Source organism: Phodopus roborovskii, unplaced genomic scaffold (genome assembly GCF_943737965.1).
Source record: "Phodopus roborovskii unplaced genomic scaffold, PHOROB, whole genome shotgun sequence".
Lineage (NCBI taxonomy): Eukaryota > Metazoa > Chordata > Mammalia > Rodentia > Cricetidae > Phodopus > Phodopus roborovskii.
Window position 1 is genome coordinate 2,517,523 of NW_026126516.1, and position 21,799 is coordinate 2,539,321.

General features: G+C 40.4%; 1 protein-coding gene across 1 annotated transcript in view; it reads left to right on the forward strand.

Moving 5' to 3' along the window:
• The first annotated feature begins 328 nt into the window (after positions 1-328).
• Positions 329-21,799, forward strand: part of LOC127231074 (cation channel sperm-associated auxiliary subunit beta-like) — a 130,932-nt gene continuing 109,461 nt past the window's right edge. Inside the window, exons 1-3 of the mRNA XM_051196479.1 lie at positions 329-407; positions 16,621-16,709; positions 21,534-21,674. Of these exons, the coding sequence (XP_051052436.1) occupies positions 329-407; positions 16,621-16,709; positions 21,534-21,674 (309 nt within the window). The remainder of the gene's footprint in view (positions 408-16,620; positions 16,710-21,533; positions 21,675-21,799) is intronic.

Here is a 21,799-nt window from a genome sequence, read left to right on the forward strand (position 1 = left end):
CAACCTCTCTGTCTCTCACAACAATCATACTTTCCATATTTTAAATGCACAGTAGGAGATACATTTAGGATGTAGTCATGTGTGTGTCTATGTCAGGGTTTTGTTGGTTGGCCAATTGTCACTTGGGTGCTGAGATCAAACCCAGGCTGTGTGCTTGCTATGTAAACACTCTACCTCCAGCTTTATCGTGTACCTTTGTCACATGATACAAAATAGTTTTAACTGGGAGAGATGTTTTCTTCACCTCTGTATAGTTGTTTTCATGTCTAAAAACTCAAAACAATGTTTTCAGAGTAACTGAAGAGAAATAACATATTTATTTCAACAGATGGAGTCACCACTTACATATGTTATGATTTTACTTTTGAATGTGTTTGAATTTTCATCAGGAGTGGTATATAATAAATGTAAGTATCAGATTGTTTTCTTCCAAGCTTTTATTTATATCCTTTCCTCTTATAGTTTAAGTGTTGTCCATTTAACGTTTTTTTCTTGACAGTATATTCCCCATTGTTTTCATGTATTATCTATTTACTCTGGCCCAGGTATCTAGTAATGTCATTGTAAACCAATTGTTATTAAGTTGTTAATAAAACATTTTTTTGTCATTGGAACATTATACAGATATTTATTATAAATGTATTAGGTACAAAGTCAATGTAAAATATAAATTTATATACACTACATATTCAAATTAGTAAAACGAAGAAGCTAACTTTATATTTTAAAAATAGCAAACAAGCTAATGAAGTTCACTGTATTGTACATAGGCACGTGGACTCCTTCAGACCTACATACAAGTTGTACATGACAAACCACCAAAGGGATAACACAACACCCTCCTTTCCCTATTTCTCTCCTGCTATGTCAGTCTCAGAGAACAAGGGCACAGTGCTGCATTAGGGCAGCAAACAAAAGCATCCTCTAAGACACACAAGGGTCATGGTTTTTTTTTTTTTTTTTTTTTTTTTTTTTTTTTTTAAGCATATCTGGCAGTTGTAAAGTCTTCTCTTGAATGCATCGTGAGAAACTTTAGCTCTCTAAATGGTGGGATTATTACTATGTTGCATCTTCATTTTCATACTTTGCAAGCATGGTGTAGAAGATATATCTGATTAGGCAACCTGCTTCAGTTTTTGAGTCAGGGTTATAAAATTGTTGACTGGATCTTTTGTTTCTTTGTCTGGGTTATTTTTGCAAACTTTAACATTCTTCTGATCCTCATGCTTCTCTCCTGGATTTCCTGGCCCCAGATTGACACTTGTTTCCTCAGGTTTGACTTCCTGGGTATGTCCCTTGGTTGCATGCGCCTCCTCAGTACTTTCTCCCAAACTAACTTTTTCTTGACTCTTCATTGTTAGAATATCTGTGATTGTGTGTCGCATCTCTTCAATAGGCTCAGCGCCTGCCACGATAGCCTTCTCATAGAGATATTTTCAATAGGACTTGTGACTGATTGAATAAGAACAAGACATACCCAATATTTAACAAGTTTTTTTGGCATCTGGAATACTATGAATCAAGTCATTTAATGTGTCTAAAATTTCTTCCTTTGGGCATCTCTTCTTATTGATCAGGATCAGGCATTCAGAAATTGTCTTGTTTACTTTTTCAGTAAATAATCTCTGTTCATCTTCTGCCATGGTAGTCTGAAAGGACCCAATTGGGTTTTCCTTTTGTCCCTTTAGCTCAGACTGATTAGCTACTAAGTTATGAGGCCTTTTTAGCCCTGTTCCTTTGCTAGTCCTCCACTTGCTCACTGGAGCTCTTCTCTCTTCTGTGGTTTCTTTGGGCTGAACTGATCTAGGAAGAGATGCTTCTGCTACTGTGTATCTGCACTGGTCCATATTTTCTGACTTTTCTCTCAGTCCGGTATTAAATGAGTCCCGGCCACATCTCCAGATGTTATGCTTCTTGATGGTGCCTTGTCTCTTTTTGTGTCCTGGGAAGGACCGGTATCGACAACAGTTACAGCTGGTTCTGACCATTGTAATTCTTTCCCAAACATCCTTTTCTGATTGTAGCATTCACTGGTAAGGGCCTGCCCAGGCCCTGTTTCAGTGCCCTGGGTATTACTGTGGAGGTTTCTAATAGGTGGTGGTGCGAGTGTGTTCTTGGACATAGCGCTCACAGATCTAGTGTTTACAATCTTGGTGGTAGCAGTCACACTTGAGGCTCTTATACTGAAGGCGTTTATAGGCACAGACTGAGCCTTTGTGACTTTAGACACAGTGGGGTGGGGGGAAGTTTCTTGGTTGCTGAAGGACTCCCATCTTTGACATTTGTAAGCTTTCTAAACGAATTAATCTTAGACTGAACAACCTGGCCATGATAATAGCCAAGCACTCATTTTTTAGGCATGCTCGCTTCCTGTTTGGGCTTTTCTGCAGTTGTTTGCATCTTTTTATTGTCTTTAAGGTGACAAGCCTGGTCTGATGTCATAGTCTGACCTTGGAAATCACCTCTGGTTGATAATAACTGCACCGCTTGAATGTTATCCTTCAAGCTGTGTATTTCTGAACTGGTTGCTTTTAATGGAATGCAGTTTTTCCCCCCCCCCCCACCGTGTTGCTAATTTTTCTTTATCAACCATTTCTGTGTTGTGTTTCAGAACTTTCTTCCCTTCTTGGACCTGATCTTCAGATGTCATCACTTTCTATTCTTTGAATATCTGATTCTCTTGTTTGTATGGAAACAATGTTTTCCTATTAACAGACATTCCTTGAGTTTTTGTTTTCTTTGTTCTCTGAAGGCCGCCTGGTCTCTCTGGGTCAAGGGCAGCTTCAGGTCCTGGGGCACCGATCTGTATAAACCTTTTTTTAACAGCACTTGGTCACTTCCAAGCCATAGAATGCTTACATTAAATGCAGATTATACATGGCAAATATTTTATTATTTGAAGAGATATAAAATATTTTTGTTGATGTATGAATTCTCGGGCTATCAAATTAAAAGGAGAATTTCCTGAAAGAAATATGCAGATAGAATTAGTTAACAAAACTTTACAAACAGAAAAATTTTGTTAAGAAAAATTCCACTCCCATAATGTACACATTTTTAAGAACTTCCTGCATACTAGAATGCATGCTAGAATACAGTGGTGTTTAGTAGATTGGTAGATAGAATTCAGACCTTATATTCACAAATATGTTACAAAATTTGATGAGCTGTGGATTGTTCCAGGTTTTGGGTCTGAATATTGTAGTAAAGAATTTCTGACATAGGTGTGGCTATGAGCCAACATTGGAGAGACACAGAAGGAGAATGTCAGAGAAAAGAGTGATTGTATCTGGCTGTGGAAAGGCAGGTTGTTAAGGCTGGCTTTACATAAAAAAGAACAGCCTGTCTAGCTCTTTAAAGTGGGTAAAATTCATGTAAGCACATATGAGAAAATGTATGTTTCAAAGGCACCATGGACTCATGGTAAAAAAACAGTTTGGAGACGCAATTGCAGGATATGTCAGGGAAGCAGGGCATAGTTCCTGTGACATGAGAGAAGGGATATAAGGACACTATTCTGAAGACTGGGAGCTGGCACATATCAGAGAGCTGCTTGCATGTGAGGCAAGAAATACTGAGTTCAATCCAGTTACAGAGAGGGAGGAGTGATGAGCAAAGGGGTCAAGACCAGGCTGGAGAAATCAACAGAATCAGCTGACCTGAACAAGGGGGAGCTTATGCATCCCACTCCGATAGTTGGGAAACCAGAATAGGACTGACCCAGACCCCCTGAATGTGGTATTAGTTGGGAGAACTGGGCACTCTATTGGGCCTCTGGTAGTGGATCAGTATTTATCCCTAGTATACGAATAGACTTTGGGAGCCCATTCCACATAAGGGGATACTCTCTCAGCCTAGGCACATGGGGGAGGGACGGCCTGGGCCCTGCTCCAAATGATATGACAGACTTTGAAGGCTCCCCATGGAAGGCCTAACCCTTCCTGGGGAGCAGAAAGGGGATGGGCTTGGGTTTGGTGAGGGTGATAGGGGAGGAGGGGACGGTGAGGGAACTGGGATTGACATGTAAAACAACCTTGTTTCAAATTTAAATAAAAAGGAAAAAAATATTGATTTCAAATTATAATCATCAGGAGGCTATTTACACTGATATGCTTACATAGACAAATTTAAGACTAACACTAAAGAAATTATAGTGTACAAACAATTATCAGTATAAAGTAAATTTATCCTTAGTTCTTACTAAATATAATCCTAAATTTTCCTCCAATTTTGTTCTAAAATTTGGACCCTTTCCAGGATTTTAAAAAATACAATCCAGTGCACTTTTAAGAATAAGAAATATGGGTTTGAGCTCTAATAGTAGGGACTACAGTCCCCAGTGCGATGGAACAGTCCAAACACAGCTCTATCCTTTAATAGAGGCTTTTTCTTTTTCTGTTTGGACCATGCTGTAAGAAGCCTGCATTGTGCCTTTCTTCCTCTGTTAATGTTTCAAGTTCATTTCGCTCTCTGGCATTAAACTTCAAACCTTTATGCTCATCACTGTAGATAGGGAGCGAGAAGCCACAAAGTGCCCCTGGCCTAACCTAGCAGGCCCTGAGCTGACCACCACACAACTGCACCATCCAGAGTCAGCAATGTAAAGCTGTCCGTTGGAATTAGTTCCTGCAGAGAACAAACTGAGCTATGGAGTGTGGCCTCCTTCCTCCTAGCAACACAGGGCCTTCTAACCTGTGCCTCATTGCCAGGGAGGCCGTAAACAGACTAAGTCACCTCCTGGGGACACTAGGAACCCAAGCTCTCACAGCAGCCACAGACCCTGATTCTGGAGCAATCATCACCTCTGCCAATGTAGTTCCTTGATATCAGCAATCTCTGCTCTTGGCCTGCTCGAGCCCCTGGATTTCCTGCTCTCCAGGGCCGGGCACATGGAGAAGCCTCAGCCTGGCCTTCGAGGACATTTCTAGGTGTCCGCGGACCTCGCATGGTGGAAAGAATGGCAGCCACCCAAAGGCCAAGGTTGGCCCTCAGGGCCTCTGCAACCCGAGGCTGCAGGGTATCTTCAGGAACACTTGGGCATTGCTGGAAGGGGACCGCCCTGTTGAAGGACTCTCAGACTCTGATGAAGAGATGCCTCCATGGTTCTGGAGGAAGGCGAGCAGAGCCCCTGCTAGATGCTGGAGGAAGATCATGGGGTCGTAGGTCCTCCTTCCCTCGAGAGAAGCCTGGATGTGACATAGCTTGTGGCCAGTCAGAACCACTGGAGAAGATTTACCGGCAACTGTAGAAGCCCTCTTATATAATACGAAAAAAACTCTCTCAGCTTTCCCCCCAACCCGTTTAGAGACACCCTTGGATACACCTGGACAGCTAGCTGCACAGATTGCAGACACAGGGTAACGTAGAGGTAGGACCTCACACATGTGTACCCAGTCTTCTTTAAAAACATCGTAGATGTGTCTTCTTGAAGTGCCTTGGAAGTGGAATGGTTTAGGTCGCCTCTAGAAAGACCCCAGGAGGGACACTAGTCCTTGTTTGTTCAATAGTTTAGAGGACCCAGCAGAAGGAAGAAGGGGTTGTGTGAAGAAGACGTCTTTTGTTGTTGTTCTAACTTGTGTATACATTTCACTCACTTCACCCCCACTGCAGCGTGGTGTCTTTGTGTTTGACGATGCCAAGTACTTTTTGGAAATAGCTTTCTTGTTACGCTGAAGTGCCTGACATATTGTATAAGTAGTAGGAGTAGGAAAACAACACATTATGTAAATACATTTTTCTTAGGAGTCATTTGAAATATTGTTTGGGGAGGAGTAGCCAAACCTCCTGAGTTGACCACATTGCATTTGTGCTCTGGTTCCCAGGAAAAGGAAATGCTGAGGTCCAAGTCATTGTTCTCCATGGGTGGAAAAGAAACCACTGCCCCACTGTGTTTGGCTTTGCTGTGTACATCGTATATAGGGAGGACAAAGGAGTCCTAATTTACCACATGCAGTCGCGCTAGATGTTAAAGAGGTTGCCAGTATGTGACAAAGTAGAAGTCAACGTTTTTTTCACTTTTTATGTTACAGTTTTTTTTCTTTTTGTGTTAAATTTTTAATTATCACTCTTGTTACATGTGTGCCGTTTACTGGACTGATGTGTCCAACAGTCCTTGCTTGAAACATCTGGTCTACCTAGATGTTTAGGGGTAGTAAAATATTTCTTTTCTAAAATTCATGAAACGCTACCTTTTGGGAGTAGAATTATGAACCTCTCTGAGAGCAGTACTGTTGGAGGAAGAGCTGAGAGGCAGCAAGGTCACGTGTGCTAGTGTGTTTCTATGGGACTTTTCAGATGCTCTTTCTGTGTATTTGATATTTGTTTTCCTGTGTGAACACTGTCTATGATGAACAAATATGTCTGAAAGTTTTAGCTTCTAGTGTCTAGATGCCAGTGTTTGACAAAGGAGTAAGAGTAGCACATTGTGTACAGTGTTAGAATTTACAGGAAAGATTGATTGTGCTGTATGTGATTTTGAGGTATTAATTTCTTCCCCCACTATTTCAAGCATTAAAGATGCCTATATTGGTGTACTGGTTTGAAGGCCGAGAGAAGGGAGGAAAGAAAAGAGTGGGTCAAAGGTCACTTGGTTATATTTAGAAGGTACCCCAGACAGTACCCATTGCTTGAAAGCAGTTTTATTTTCCAGTGCAGTGTGAATAGTGGGTGAGTTCTTATCCATCATATAAAATATCTGGTCTTCCTAGATATTTTTAAAGTGCTTGATACATTTAAAAGCAGATACCATAGAATAGTTTTTGTGTAAACTGTTTTAAAAACTGGAGAGATACTGTGTTTAGGAATAGAATTGTTAACCCACCTATGAGAACAGTATACATGCTGTTCTCAGTGGATTGAAGAGGTGGAAGGGAACAAAGTGCAAAAAAGATTCCATTAGTGTGCTAGACATGTTTAGCTTATCCATTGTCCTGTATGTTTTATCCATTTCATTTGAATTTGCTGTACTGTATATATGGTGCACACTAGACAAACGCGTCCTAACTTTGTTATCTAGTTTCTAGGTATTAAAGAGGTTACCAGCGTATGACAAAAGTACTTAGTAAGCTAACACATTTTGTACAGTCTGTGTTAAAAGTCACAGTGAATTTGTCTTCTGAAAGGAGTTGTGAAAGTATCATCCAAGTGACCAAGTGACACTGGTGCCTTTGTCACGTAATAGAGGGGCGGGGCTGGCGCAAAAGGAGGTGGGAGACCAGAGTGCCCTCAGCAGAAGAGGCTTGAGATCTAACCATTGTCACACATATGGTTTCAACACCACTGTGTATAATGGGGACAAATTTGTGTCCTCATCTGAAACACCTAGGCCTTCTCGGTGTTAGAAGGGCACAAAGTATGTTAAAGGTAGATGTAGTAAATAAAGTATGTTGTAGATTCTCCTGTTTAAAGTCATGGTGAAGTGCCGTCTTTTGGAAGTGGAATGATAAACCCACTCTTGAGCAATATAGACTCATGCTGGTTTGGAAGGGAAGAAGAAAGAAAGTATATGAAGGGCCAAATACTAACCTAAGTTTTGCTAATGCAAGATTAGCCATTGTCCTCTTGATTTGTGCATCATATTTCAAAATGTATTGTGTGCACAGAAGACAGTTAAGTCCAAATGTGCAACACCTAGTCTTCTTATGTAGAAGTTGAACTGGAGTTGTGCAGAGAAGAGGAGGACAGATGAGGGAAGGGCTTTCTGCTGGGACCACCACATCCAGAAGATAGTTTCAACAGCATCCAGGAGACCGTGTGTGCATTTCTGCAAAGATAATTGTGTTTATTGTGCACAAAGTTCATTCCACAACATCTGAAGTTTGTACAAGTCCTACAGGAGAGCATATGGTCAAAATTATCCCTTCATAGGTTGACAGAAAACGTTCTTCTTAAACAGACAATAGCTAAGCCAACTTAGCCAAGTTGCTAGGCTGACTGTGGAGAGGCAGAGGGAGGTTCACGGGACAAGAACTGTCGTGCTCTGCTGTGTTGAGGCTGACATCCTGGGAACCCCTGCCATAGGTGAGTCTACAGTGCATCCATAAGAATGCATTTATTAAGCAGGCACACATTTCCCTCATATTTTAATATGTAGACCTGATGATAAACTTAGGAACACCATACTTAGTGTGGTCTGTTGTTTTGTGTTTCCTTGTAAGCTGAGCATTGAGGGAATGCAGAATTTTAATTGTAACTTTGCCAGTACTTCTATGTAGAGACCTACTGATATTTTTGTCTTCTGTGAAGTTTCTATTGCCAAGGAAGACAGGGTTACAGTTTTGTCTGACAGACTGAGATAGTGTGATGTATTTTTCGTTGTTCAAATATTTATTTAGTGGGGTTTTTAGTGGGTGAATATTCACAAAGTGGGGGAAAGCATGGTACATACTGTATAATCTCAGTTACCTAAATGTATGTACATGTATGGACATGTACATAGAGGGACCCGTCAAGTTGAGCTGCTTGTAATCAGGCGACTTCTTCTTTTCTTGTGTGTTGTTCCCTGTAATGCACAGAAGAGCTTCTTTTAAATACTTTAAAAACAAACTTACCCTTATCTTTAGGTGCTTGACAGGGTCTTTCTTACCTCCCTCCACTGTGCTGTATTATTTTCTACCTACAGTGTTTCTAACAAGGGCCAAAGCATTTCTGTGGCCTTACTAGTCATGTATTCTTATATCAGCTCCTGAAATATATTCATCCATACCTTGAAATTATTTCTGCTGATGTCCAGCTATGATTCCAAAGTTATTTTGACATCAGGACTCTAGCTGATCTTAACATAGTATGTTCTTGCTACCAGCCTAAAGGAAGCATCCATGTATCCATATACATTTAAATATATGTATCCAAGCATGTCCATATACATTTGTCCCAGCAAACTGTGGCTGTGCAGGGGTCTGTAGACTAGTTTTTCTTTGTGCTGCCAGCTCATAAAAAAAGCTGACATGTTCCTTTTCCCTTCTGTGAGGGACCTTGTATGAATCTCTTAGATTCCTCCTTGTATCCTAGTTTCCCTGGCAGTGTGAATTATAGGCTGGTGATCCTTTGCTCTATGTCTAAAATCCATATATGAGTGAGTACATACCATGTTCCTCTTTTTGTGACTGGGTTACCTTCAGGATGGTTTATTCAAGTTCCATCCATTTGCCTGCCACCGACAGCTAAACACGGAGTCGAACTGGAATCCAGATGCAGAGAGGGAGGACAAGACCAGGCTACAGAACCTGAACAAGGAGGAGCAAATGGGCCCCCAGATTGATAACTGGGAATCTAGCATTGGAACAACTCAGCCCCTGAACATGTGTCTCAGTTAAAAGGCCTGGGCAGTCTAAGGAACCTCTGACAGTGGAACCAGGATGTATCCCTGGTGCATGAAAGGAATTTGGGAGCATATTCCCCATGGCGGGATACTCCCTTAACCTAGAGGCAGGAAAGAAGACCTAGTCCCTACTCCAAATGACTTGACAGATTTTGTTGACCCCTCCTGAAACACACCACCCTCCCTGTGGAGTGGAGGGGGTAATGGGATGGGAGGGTGGTCGGGGGGCATGGGAGGAGGAAGAGAGGGAGAGGGAACTGGGATTGATATGTAAAACAAGAAAAAAATAAATAAAAAGAAAAAGAAAGCTGACAAGGAGACTTATTAATTATGAAAGCTCAGCTTTAGCTCATTTAAGCTTTTAGTAACTAGTTTTAACAACTAAAATTAAGTCGCATCTTTTAATTCTGACACATGGATTGTTTACCTTCACTCTGTACTGCCACCCTGTCCCTCTGTATCTGGCTATTGCTTCCACCATTCTTCCCTGAGCAATCCCAGTCCAGAAGTCCCTGCTATGCTTTCTGCCTCACTACAAGCCATCTAGGGTTTTTTTTCTTTTTAAATTTTTTTATTTAATTTTTTTTTCTTATTTCACATATTGATTCCAGTTCCCTCTCCCTCCCATCCTCCCATTCCCCCCGCAGATCTCCCACTATACCATCCCTCATCCACTCCCTGGGAGGGTGATGCCTTCCATGAGGGATCATCAAAGTCTGTCAAATCATTTGGGGGAAGAGCCTAGACCCTCCCCCATGTCTCTAGGCTAAGGGAATATGCCTCCATGGGGGAATGTGCTCCCAAAGTCCTTTCGTGCACCAGGGATGCATCCTGGTTCCACTGTCAGGGGTTCCTTAGACTGCTCAGGCTTTCTGAGACCTACTTCAGGGGTTCGGAGTTGGTACAATGCTGGTTTCCCAGCCATCAGTCTGGGGTCAATGAGCTCCCCCTTGTTCAGGTCAGCTGTCTCTGTGAGGTTCTCCAGCCTGGTCTTGATCCATTTGCTGATCACTCCTCCCTCTCTGCAACTGGATTTCAGGAGTTTGTTTCAGTGTTTAGCTGTGGGTATCTGCTTCTGCTTCCATCAGCTACTGGATGAGGGCTCTAGGATGGCATATAAGATAGTCATCAATCTCATTATCAGGGAAGGGCATTTAAGGTAGCCTCTTTGATACTGCTTAGGTTGTTAGTTTGGGTTATCCTTGTAGGTCTCTGGACATTTACTTAGTGAGAGGTTTCTCTAACCTCTATTATTGTATCTCTTTTCTTGTTCTTTTCTATTCTTCCACCAACTCAATTTTCCTGCTCCTTCATGTTCTCTTCTCCCCTTCTCTTTCTCCTAACTTCTTCTCCCTGCCTCCACAACTGCTCCCGATTTGCTCAGGCGATCTTGTCTCTCTTAGAGACCTCTTTATTTCCTAGCTTCTGTGGCAGCATGGATTGTAGGCTGATGAACCTTTGCTCCATGTCTAAATCTGTATATGAGTGAGTACATACCATGTTCATCCATTTGTGACTAGGTTACCTCACTCAGGATGGTTTCTTCAGTTCCATTCATTTGCCTGTGAATTTCAAGATTCTGTTGTTTTTCTCTGCTGAGTAGTACTCCATTGTGTAAATGTACCATATTTTCTTCATCCATTCTTCAGTTGAGGGGCATCTAGGTTGCTGCCAGGTTCCATCTATTACAAATAATGCTGATATAAATATAGTTCAACAGATATCTTTATTGTATGAATGTGCATCCTTTGGGTATGTGCCTAAGAGTGGAATTGCTGGATCTGTGGTAGACTGATTCCCATTTTCCTGAAGAACCACCATACTGATTTCCAAAGTGGCTGTACAAGTTTGCACTCCCATTAGCAGTAGAAGAGTGTTTCCTTTTCTTTACATCCTCTCCAGCATAAACTGTCATTGGTGTTTTTCATTTTAGAGATTTTGACAGGAGTAAAATGGTATCTCAGAGTAGTTTTGATTTACATTTCCCTAATGGCTAAGGATGTTGAACCCTTTAAGTGTCTTTCAGCGATTTTAGATTCCTCTATTGAGAATTCTCTATTTACTTCTATACTCCTCTTTTTATTTGGATTAATTTGTGTTTTGGTGACTAGCTTCTCAAGTTTTTTGTGTATTTTGGAAATCAGCCCTGTGTCACATGTGGGTTTGGTGAAGATATTTTCCCATTCTGTGGGCTGCTGTTTTGTCTTGTTGACTGTGTCCTTTTCCTTTACAGAATCTTTTCAGTTTCAGGAGGTTCCATTTATTAATTGTCGATCTCAATGTCTGTGCTACTGGTGTTATGTTCAGGAAGCAGTCTCCTGTACCAATTTCTTCAAGGGTACCTCCCAATTTCTGTTCTAAGACATTCAATGTGGTTGGATTTATGTTGAGGTCTTTGGCCCATTTGGACTTAAGTTTTATGTATGGTGATAAATATGGATCTATCTGCAGTATTCTACATGTCAGCATCCAGTTGTGCCAGCACCATTTGTTGAATATGCTTTCTTTTTTCCATTGTGTAATTTTAGTAGCTTTGTCAAAAAATCAGGTGTTCATAGGTATGTGGGTTAATATCAGGGTTTTCAATTTGAATTCATTGGTCTTCCTGTCTATTTTTGTGCCAATACCAAGCTGTTTTCAGGACTATAGCTCTATAGTGGATCTTGAAGTCGGGGATGGTGATGCCTCCTGAAGTTCCTTTATTGTACAGGATTGTCTTGGCTATCCTGAGTCTTTTGTTTTTCCATATATAGTTGACTATTGTCCTTTCAAGGTCTGTGAAGAATTGTAGTAGGATTTGATGTGGATTGCATTGAATCTGTAGATTGCTTTTGGCAAGATTGCCATTTTTACTATGTTGATCCTGCCTATCCATGAGCATGGAAGATCTTTCTATTTTCTGGCATCTTCTTTAATTTCTTTCCTAAAAGATTCAAAGTTCTTGCTATAAAGGTCTTTCACTTATTTGGTTAGCATTACTCGAGACATTTTATGTTGTTTGTGGCTATTGTAAAGGTGATGCTTCTGTGATTTCTTTCTCATCCCATTTATTGCCTTTATATAGCAGAGTGTTTATCAGCTCTGAGTTCCTTGGAAGAGTTTTTTGGGTCACTTATGTAAACTTACATATCACCTGCAAATAGTGACAATTTGACTTTTTCCTTTGAAATTTATATGCCCTTGATTTCCTTTTGTTGTCTCATTGCTCTTGATAGAACATCAAATACAATATTGATGAGCTGTGGAGGGAGAGGACAACCTTGTCTTGTTCCTGATTTTAGAGGAATCACATTGAGTGTCTCTCCATTTAGTTTATTGTTGCCTGTTGGTTTACTGTATTGCTTTTTATTATGTTTAGGTATGTTCCTGTTATCTCTGATCTCTCCAAGACATTTATCATGAATGGGTGTTGGATTTTGTTAAAGGCTATTTCAGCATCTAGTGAGATTATCATATGGTTTTTCCTTTTGTTTATATGGTGGATGACATTGATAGATTTTCATATGTTGAACCATCCCTGCATCCTGGGGATGAAGCCTACTTGGTCATGGTGGATAATTTCTCTAATGTGTTCTTGGATTCTATTTGCCAGTGTTTTATTGAATATTTTTGGATCAGTGCTCTTGAGGGCTATTGGCCTACAGTTCTCTTTCTTAGTTGGTTTTTGTATGGCTTGAGTACCAAAGTAATTGTGGCCTCATAAAAAAGAGTTTGGCAATGACCCTTCTGCTTCTATTGTGTGGAACAATTTGAGGAGTATTGGTATTAGCTCTTCTTTGAATTTCTGGTAGAATTCTGCACTGAAGCCATCTGGCCCTGGTCTTTTTTTGGTTGGGAGATTTTTGATGACTGCTTTTATTTCATTAGGGGTTATAGGTCTATTTAAATTTCTTATTTGTTTTTTATTTAATTTTGGTGATAGTTATCCAGAAGTTGTTCATTTCCTTTGAAGTTTTGAATTTTGTGGAGTACACGTTTTCAAAGTATCACCTGAAGAGTCTCTGGATTTCCTCAGTGTCCATTGTTATGTCCCCCTTTTCAGTTCTGATTTTGCTAATTTGCATGTTCTCTTTTTACTTTTTGGTCCATTTGGATATGGGTTTGTCTATCTTGTTGATTTTCTTGAAGAATCAACTGTCCATTACATTGATCCTTTGTATTGTTTTCCTGGTTTCTACTTTAGTGATTTCAGCCCTCAAATTGATTTCCTAGCATCTACTCTTCTGGGGTAAGTGTACTTCTTTTTGTTCTAAGGCTTTCAGTTGTGATGTTAATTCTACAATGTGACTATCCTCTGTTTTATTCTTTTGGACACTTAGTACAATGAACTTTCCTCTTAGCACTGCTTTCAAGGTGTCCCATAAGTTTTGGTATGTTGTGTCTTCATTCTTGTTGAATTCTAGGAAGGCTTTAATTTCTTTCTTTATTTCTTCCTTGACCCAGGAATGGTACAATTGCACATTCTTCAGTTGCCATGAGTTTGTAGAGTTTCTGCAATTATGTGGTTGTTGAATTCCAGCTTTAAAGCATGGTGGTCTGATAAGATAAAGGGTACTACTCCATTTTTTTTTGTATCTATTGAGGTTTGTTATGTTGCCTAGTATGTGGTCAATTTTAGAGAATATTCTATGTGGAGCTGAAAAGAAGGTATATTCTTCAGTGTTTGGAAAGAATGTTCTATAGATGTCTGTGAAACCCAATTGGGAAATAACTTCTGTTAGTTCTTTTGTTTCTTTGTTAAGTTTCTGTCTGTTGGTCCTGTCCAGTGGTGAGAGAGGGGTGTTGAAGTCTCCCACTATGAGTGTGTGAGCTTTTATGTGAGCTTTGAGTTTTAGTAATGTTTCTTTAACAAATGTGGGTGCCTTTGTATTTGGGGCATAGATGTTCAGAATTGAGAGTTTGTGCTGATGGATTTTTCTTGTGATGAATATGAAATTACCTTCTTCATCTCTTTTCATTGATTTTAGTTTGAAGTTTAATTTGATATTAGGATAGCTAGTGAGTGAGTCTACCATTCTTCTTCCCTGAGCTCTCATTGTCCAGAAGTCCCTACTATACTTATTGCCTCATTATTGGCCATTTTCTTTCTTATTAAACCAGTCACAGTGACACATCTTCACATAGTGTAAAGCAATATTCCATAATACTTACACTTTTATGCCTAAATAAAAAAGACAGGCATTATCTCTAACACAGTATAACTGTATACAATAAGAACAATTATCAGCCCATTTGCTTTTGGCATATTTGGAGAGAGTAGTCCATTATTTATTCTACCTTGATGAGTCCAAAGCTCTGAATCTATTTTTTCCTCTATCATAACTAAGGAAATGCTAACTACAACCACCTAGTCTCCAACTCCACCAAAGACCCCAGAAGGATATATTATGAGGAAATCACAACAGAGACACTCTAGGAGGACGTTATCACCTGGGCCACCCATTTTCATTGGTGCCTAGCCCCCTTACTCTGAAACACCCAAACTTTCAAAAGTAACATGCATAATGTGCAGTAACACAAGTATGGCCTATGGACTTTACAATAGTCAGCCAAAGATGATTTTTGTTTTACATTTGAGTTAGGAAAAATATATGTCCTATAGTTTTCTAGGTTTATTTCTTTATGTCTGTAGCCAGAATTTACAGTGGGGCTCCCCTGTTCAAACCTGATCCTCTTTAACTTTGAACATATCAAAAGCCTTTCATGTTTTGTGGAAACAAACATATAGCCTCTTCCCCAAAGCAATACATTTTCTGACTTCTATTTTAAAGTTAAGGCATGCCTAAAGTATCTAGGCTGGTTAAATCCAGCTGTCCTTTCCACAGTCCAGTGTCTCTCAGCAGCTGGAATTCTCTGTTCATTAGCATTAATATTTTTAGCTTTTTATTAAATCACTCACAGTGACACACAGTATAAAGGAATATTCCATAACACAGTTTCTAAAATAAATGTCTTTTACACAGTGCCATGCTTTATTCTTTCAACCAAATCAACCATGGTTCTTAACTAAGCAGGAATCCAAGCCTTGTTCCAAATTACAGGACTACATGCTACATTTTCCACTGTACCCAATTTCACCCTCTTTACTCCAAGGTAAGATGCAGATATCCTTCCAACCTCTTCCTGTCAGTAGCTGTCTATGAGAGCAAAAATTCCCTCTTTATCCTGGTGTGATGCTGAAAATTTACAATTCCAGCACTGAGTTTCTGAAGACAGGAAGATGGCAGCTATTTCAAGGGCATCCTGGGTATATAGCAAGTTCAAAACTAGCCAGGACAAAATATGAAATTCTGTCTCAAAGTGACAAAAGTTTCTCCACTTCAGCTCTTAATTATCTTATGCTCACAACAAGAGGAAGGAACTAGAGTCACAAACTGGTCTCTGTCTCCTTCCACAAACTTGACCTCATGGTCCTGCATGCCCTTCATTGCATTTTAATGCTTTAGACAACCCCCTTCTTTTATGAGTTCTGGGAGTATATCTTGAAGAAGAAAAAAAATGAAGTATTTCGGTTTTCTCTAAGCACAATGAATTCAAAATTACAATTCTGTTTAGTGGAGGAGGGGAAAGTAATTTAGACAGAATCTCATGTAGATCAGGATGACTTGTGACTGTTGATCCATCCTCCTGCCTCCACTTCTTGAGAACTAGAATTACAGATGTGCACCTCCACACCCAGCTTTAAATTTTTATTTCTTCTTTTTTCCAAGAAAGTGTTTTTCTGTGTATCTTTGCCTGTCCTGGAACTCACGTTGTAGACCAGGCTGGCCTCGCTCTCATAGAGATCCACCTGCCTCTGCTTCTCAAGTGCTGGGGTTGAAGGTGTGTACCACCAGTGCCCTGGTTATAATTCTTATTCTTTAAAAAGTGTTTCATAATCTGGGTGTTGGTGGCACACACCTTTAATCTCAGCACTCAGGAGGCAGAGACAGGCAGATCTCTGTGAGTTTAAGGCCAGCCTAGATTACAGAGTGAGTGCCAGGACAGGCTCAAAAGCAATATAGAGAACCCCTGTCTCAAAATACCAAAAAAAAAAAAAATTTTTTTTTCTTCACCCCCACAGTGTTTGCACACATCTTTATCTTTAACCTTAGCTCTTATGGAATTGCTGAGTTCAAGGCCAGCCTGGTCTGTAAAGAGAGTCCTGGGCAACAGGAGGTACACAGAGAAACTCTGTCTCAGAAAATAAGAGAAAAGAAAATGAAAGAAAAGAAAAAAATTGTGTTTTATTGGTTGGTTTAAAAATGCGGTACTTTTCATGTAATTCCTTCTATCTTGACCTGTTTTGTTTGTTTGTTTAGGTGAAAAGAAGAACTACTTTTCTTGTTCCAGTGACGAGGTCTACAGAGACAAGCAAATATTCAAGTTGTTTCTTACCACTGATAATCTGGTAAAGTCCACTAACTGTGTGTATTATAGGCCCTTTGTCCCTTTAAGGCCAGGTATGAACGCAATGGCACTGCAGTCTCTTCAGTGCCTTTCCTGTCCAGACAGGAAGGTGAGATTCAGTGGAATTGTCTCTATTTGGATATGGTAGTATGTTTCGTTTAGCCACTGAACATCCTTGGTAGCCATGCTCTGTGAGTGTTTTTAATAAATGATGCTTGACTCTCTTTCTGAACAAGCTGCAATCTTCATCTGATATGGAACCAATTAGTTCTTTTGAAGTTTGACAGAAGTACCCTGTCAGAGAAACTTAGCTCACATGACCTTAAGAAAGAAATAGTCCTTGTGTAACAAGGATCATGTTGCACTTGTCATTTTGTGTAAGGGATGGCATGATCTTTCCATTCAAGTTATGAGAGATTTTTAAAGAAATCAAACAACAAAATAAAAAAAAACAGAATATTAAGATGGTCTTGGGCTAAGGCCATGTATAATGGTTCAGTGATAGAGTGCTTGACTAACATGCTCAAAGCATTGAGTCCAATGCACACACACACACACACACACACACACACACACACACACAAATCCATGTAGTAATTGCTAGCAAAAACATGTTAATTAAGAAATACAAGATTTTCTAAAATTAAATGACAAACACAATAAAAACACAGAATAACATTCCACAAAGACACATACTTCATCCCTACATCTTCTTCAACTTAGTCCCTAATTCCTGTTTGATACAACAAATATGCACTTAATTTAAGTTTTGACTCTTGAGAAACCTGTGCTCTTTTTGTCTATGGTTTTGTGCTATAGGAATGGGAATGTAGACTTACAAACCAGGATTCAACTCCTGGCTCTGCTATTTATGGCTGTATGCCTTGGAACAGATTACTTAACACCTTGGGTTTAGTGTTTTTATTTAAAAAATTATCTGTAGAATTATTTATTTATGTTGTTTGTAAGGATGCTTTTCTACATCTCCGTATGTGTACTACATAAATGCACATACATACTTGCATGCCTGATGCCCATGCAGGCCAGGAGGGGGACTTATATCTGTTGGAGTTAACTGAGTTGTTAGTCATAATGTGGGATCTAGGAATTGAACAACAAGGCTCTTAACCACTGAGACATCTCTTGTTTCCAGTTTTAGTTTCAAAATTAGTCTTCTGGCCATGTTTTGTATAGCTATCATTTCACCTTGGCAGTGTTTCAAATTTTTACTTACATTTCTAGTGTTTCTATGTACAACCGAAGTCTTGTGTGTTCATTATGAAACTTAATTTTCAAATATGGCCTTTCTTGAGGGAAGTCTTTTGCCCTGATGACTGTGTTAATGATAGGACTTCCCAGACCAGACTGGTAAGATGTTTGGTAAGTAAAGGCAGTTGCCACCAAGCATGATAGCCTGGGTTTGGTTAATAGGTCCCACATAATAGACAGAACTGATTGTCACGCACTGTCCTCTGACCTCCCTATGCATGTTGTGGCATCATTGCTCATGCATGCACACATGCATACATGCATACACATGCAAATAAAGATGTGATTTTTTTTTTTAAATCAGACTTCCCCAGCACCTCTGTCCCATTCTACCTTCACTCTTTTTTTTTTTTTTTTTCTGTTATTGATGATGTATTTGTTCTCTTGGTCTCTCCCTCCATCTATCTACAAATGTATCCACTACTCCAATCATTAATTTCTCTTCCTGACAACACCACTAGACTGTAAATTCTGCAGTGGCAGGGATTCGGTCAGTTTCATTCACTTCACTTCCACACCCCAAACACCTTCCATTCTGCCTAACTTACAGTATATATTTTTAGTATTGTTGTCAAGGCCTACCCTTTTATTTCCATTACTTAGTTAGGATTAGGTCTATCAGTTAGCTCATAATAGCCTGGAATTGAGTATTCTTCTGTCTTGGTGGAATTACAGGTGTGTACCTCTGAATTCCTCCCCATTTTTAAGGTAAAACGCCTGAAACTTAGGGAACTTCCAAAGTGTTTTTTTAATTAAGATTCACTTTTATTTTATTTTCTGTGCATCCCTGTTTTCACTGCATGTGTATGTGTGTACCATGTACACGAGTAGTATTCAGAATGGTCAGAGGAAGTCACAAATTGCAGTGAAGCACCATGTGTGTGATGTGAACAGAACCCATATTCTCTGCTCCTAACCACTAAGCCATCTCACTAGTCCCAGACTAAGTATTTGTAATTAGTAGGAGAGGCAAGGGATTAGTCTCAGTGTCTGTCTTAGCTTTTTAGTAAAATTCAGTATTCTTGATGTGACATTTCCACATCCCTTTTAAAAATATTTTACTAACATATTTTTATTAATTCTTTGGGAATCTCATATCATGCATTCCAATCCCACTTATTTCTCGCTTTCTCGGTATCTGTTCTTTAACTTTTTCCCAAGGCAAACTAAAAAAGAAATAAAATAAAAATAAATAAATGACATAAATATATAAAATAAGTAAAATAAAAAATGAAAATAAAAATATTAATTAAAAACAAAGAAAACCAAACCAAACAAAACCCTACTTGGTTTGTTCATCTTTCCTACTCTCCATCAACTCTTCATTTGTCTTGGTGGCCTTGGTGTAGGCTGTGTATCATGCAGCAAATATTAATTGTGTAAGGTATTGTTGATCAGGTTTAAGGCTTCTGGTACACCATCAATACTGGACCCTCAATGAAAGTCCTCTCAGATAACCCTCAGTCATGGAGATCCTGCAGCTACGGATCCACAGCACCATCCCTTCCCATGCTCCAATAGATCATACATGGGGTAGATGTTGGGGAGTGTCCACTCAAAGTCCTATATGTGTCTGGGTGGTAAACGATTTGTTCTGACTGTGCCCCAGGACCACCTCCCTCAGGTTAGGAGTGGTGCTAGCAGTCTCACACATCTGGTCAGGGGTGGGACCAACTTTCTCAAGTATGTGTGCTGAGGGCAAGTGGGGAATAGGCTCTCCTTTTAGGGGTGGGGCCAGCTTTCCCATGCCAGGGTAATCAAGATCCCTTATCCCAAGCCTGGCGAGGGGTGTTGTCAGCTCAGCATGGCCTGATACTTTAACACATGTTTTAACATGCAGCTTGAAGGGGTCCCTGTGTTAACACACGGATAACAGACATCAACACAGACCCCAACTGCAGTAGGACCACAGACTCAGACATGCCATCAGCAGCAACTGGGGCCTTGATGTCACCATAGCCCTGGGCAGCAGTGCAGGATTCTCAGATTGACATGGATCTGGCAGAAACCTGGTCCCCAGACTCTTAACAGGGCCCCATGTGTCAACTCACAGCCTTTAATGGTAGCAGGATCCATTGAACTCAATACAGACCCCAGCTGCAGTAGGGCCACAGACCCACACATGGCCCCTGCCACAACTTGGGCCCAGATATCAACAAGGTCCCTGGTGGCAGCATAGGTCACCCCTGTCTGTATGGTCCCAGTAGCAGTATGGCTCTCAGGCACACATATAACCTCAGGTATTGGCCCAGCCCTGGGGCATCTCCACTGCCTTTGGTGGTAACCAGAACTATGGTCATCAATGCAGACCCTGGTTGCAGTAGGCCCAGGGACACAGACATGCCATAGATGGCAACCCAGAAGTTGAGCATCCTTGTGGCCTTTGATGACAGTCTAGGTCGTGAACATCAGCACAGATCCCAGCTGTTATAAGAGCACGACGCTAGATATGTTCCTAGGCAACATCCCGGGACTGGATGTCACCGTGGCCCTGGGTAGCTGCACAAGCCACTCCGATCTGCATGAACCTGGCTGCAAAAACAAAACAATAAACAGCCCCATGTGGGGATTCAGACCCTGGGCACCCACATGATCTTCGATGGTAACAGGTGCCATAAATATCAACACAGACCCAACATGGCCCTAGCTTGTCTCCATGGCTTCGGGTGGTAGTTCACACCACACAGATCGGGATGGCCCATGATGTGGCATAGCCCATGGACACCAATGTAACCGCATGGGGGGTGTCCCAGACCTTGGGATCCCCAGAGCCTTTGATGATAGCAGGAGTCAAGGATATCAACCCAGACTGTGGCTGCCCAGGGCCATGAATCCAGACATAGCCCTTAGTCCCAGCCCCGGACCCAACATCACCACAGCCCAGGGGACAAGCAGGCCTCCCACAGTAGCCTGTTCCTCAACATCTTCATCTCTTCAGATCTCTCACCACAGCACAGGAGCCATTCAGCCTCTCTCTCTCTCAGTCGTATCCCACAGCAGGCACTGGGCTGGCCCAAAGTTAGTCTGTCTGTCTATGTCCATCTCTCCCTGCTCAATCCTGTTGGTAGATCTCAGGCCTGTGGTTTCTTATGCCTGATGTGTGTGTGTGTGTGTGTGTGTGTGTGTGTGTGTGTGTGTGCGCGTGCGCGAACTAGCTTGTGCACACGTGCTTCCTACATCTCTTTTAAAACTTGACAATAAATTTAAATCCCTTTTAATTTAGTCACAAAGCAACCATTTTAGTAAAATCACATTTTCTACATGTAAGAGTAATTGGTTTTCATTTTATGATTATGTAAAAATATAAATTTGCCATTTTTATGACTAAAACAGTCTTATGAGGATGAATCGGAAAACCTTAGGACACTAAATAGGTTACTGAGTTCTGAGGACATTCTTGTAAAAAATGGTTTTCCTCACTGGTGATGGTCATCATTAAAGAGAGAAATTTTTATTAACAATTATTTTCACAAAATAATACTCATTAATAAATTAGTGTAATACGCTCCTTCATATCAAATTCTCATTACTTGTTGTATTTCTTTCTTCCCTAAAGAAAGTCTACTGTTTCTTCAGAAGTCAAAAAGCAGATACTTCCAAGGAAATTTTGAGTGTATTTACATCAGGAGGCCATGCTCCCAAGCTGATAATCATGAACAGCACCTACCACGGTGATTTCCACTTTAATTTGTCGCTGGTAATTATGCTTTGTTTTGTACCATGGTACATTAGTGAGAGGAAGCATACTCTGTTACTGGATGTCTTTCTACAAGTTGGAATTCAGTAATGTTATTTCTCTACAAATGTTTGAACTCCAATAAT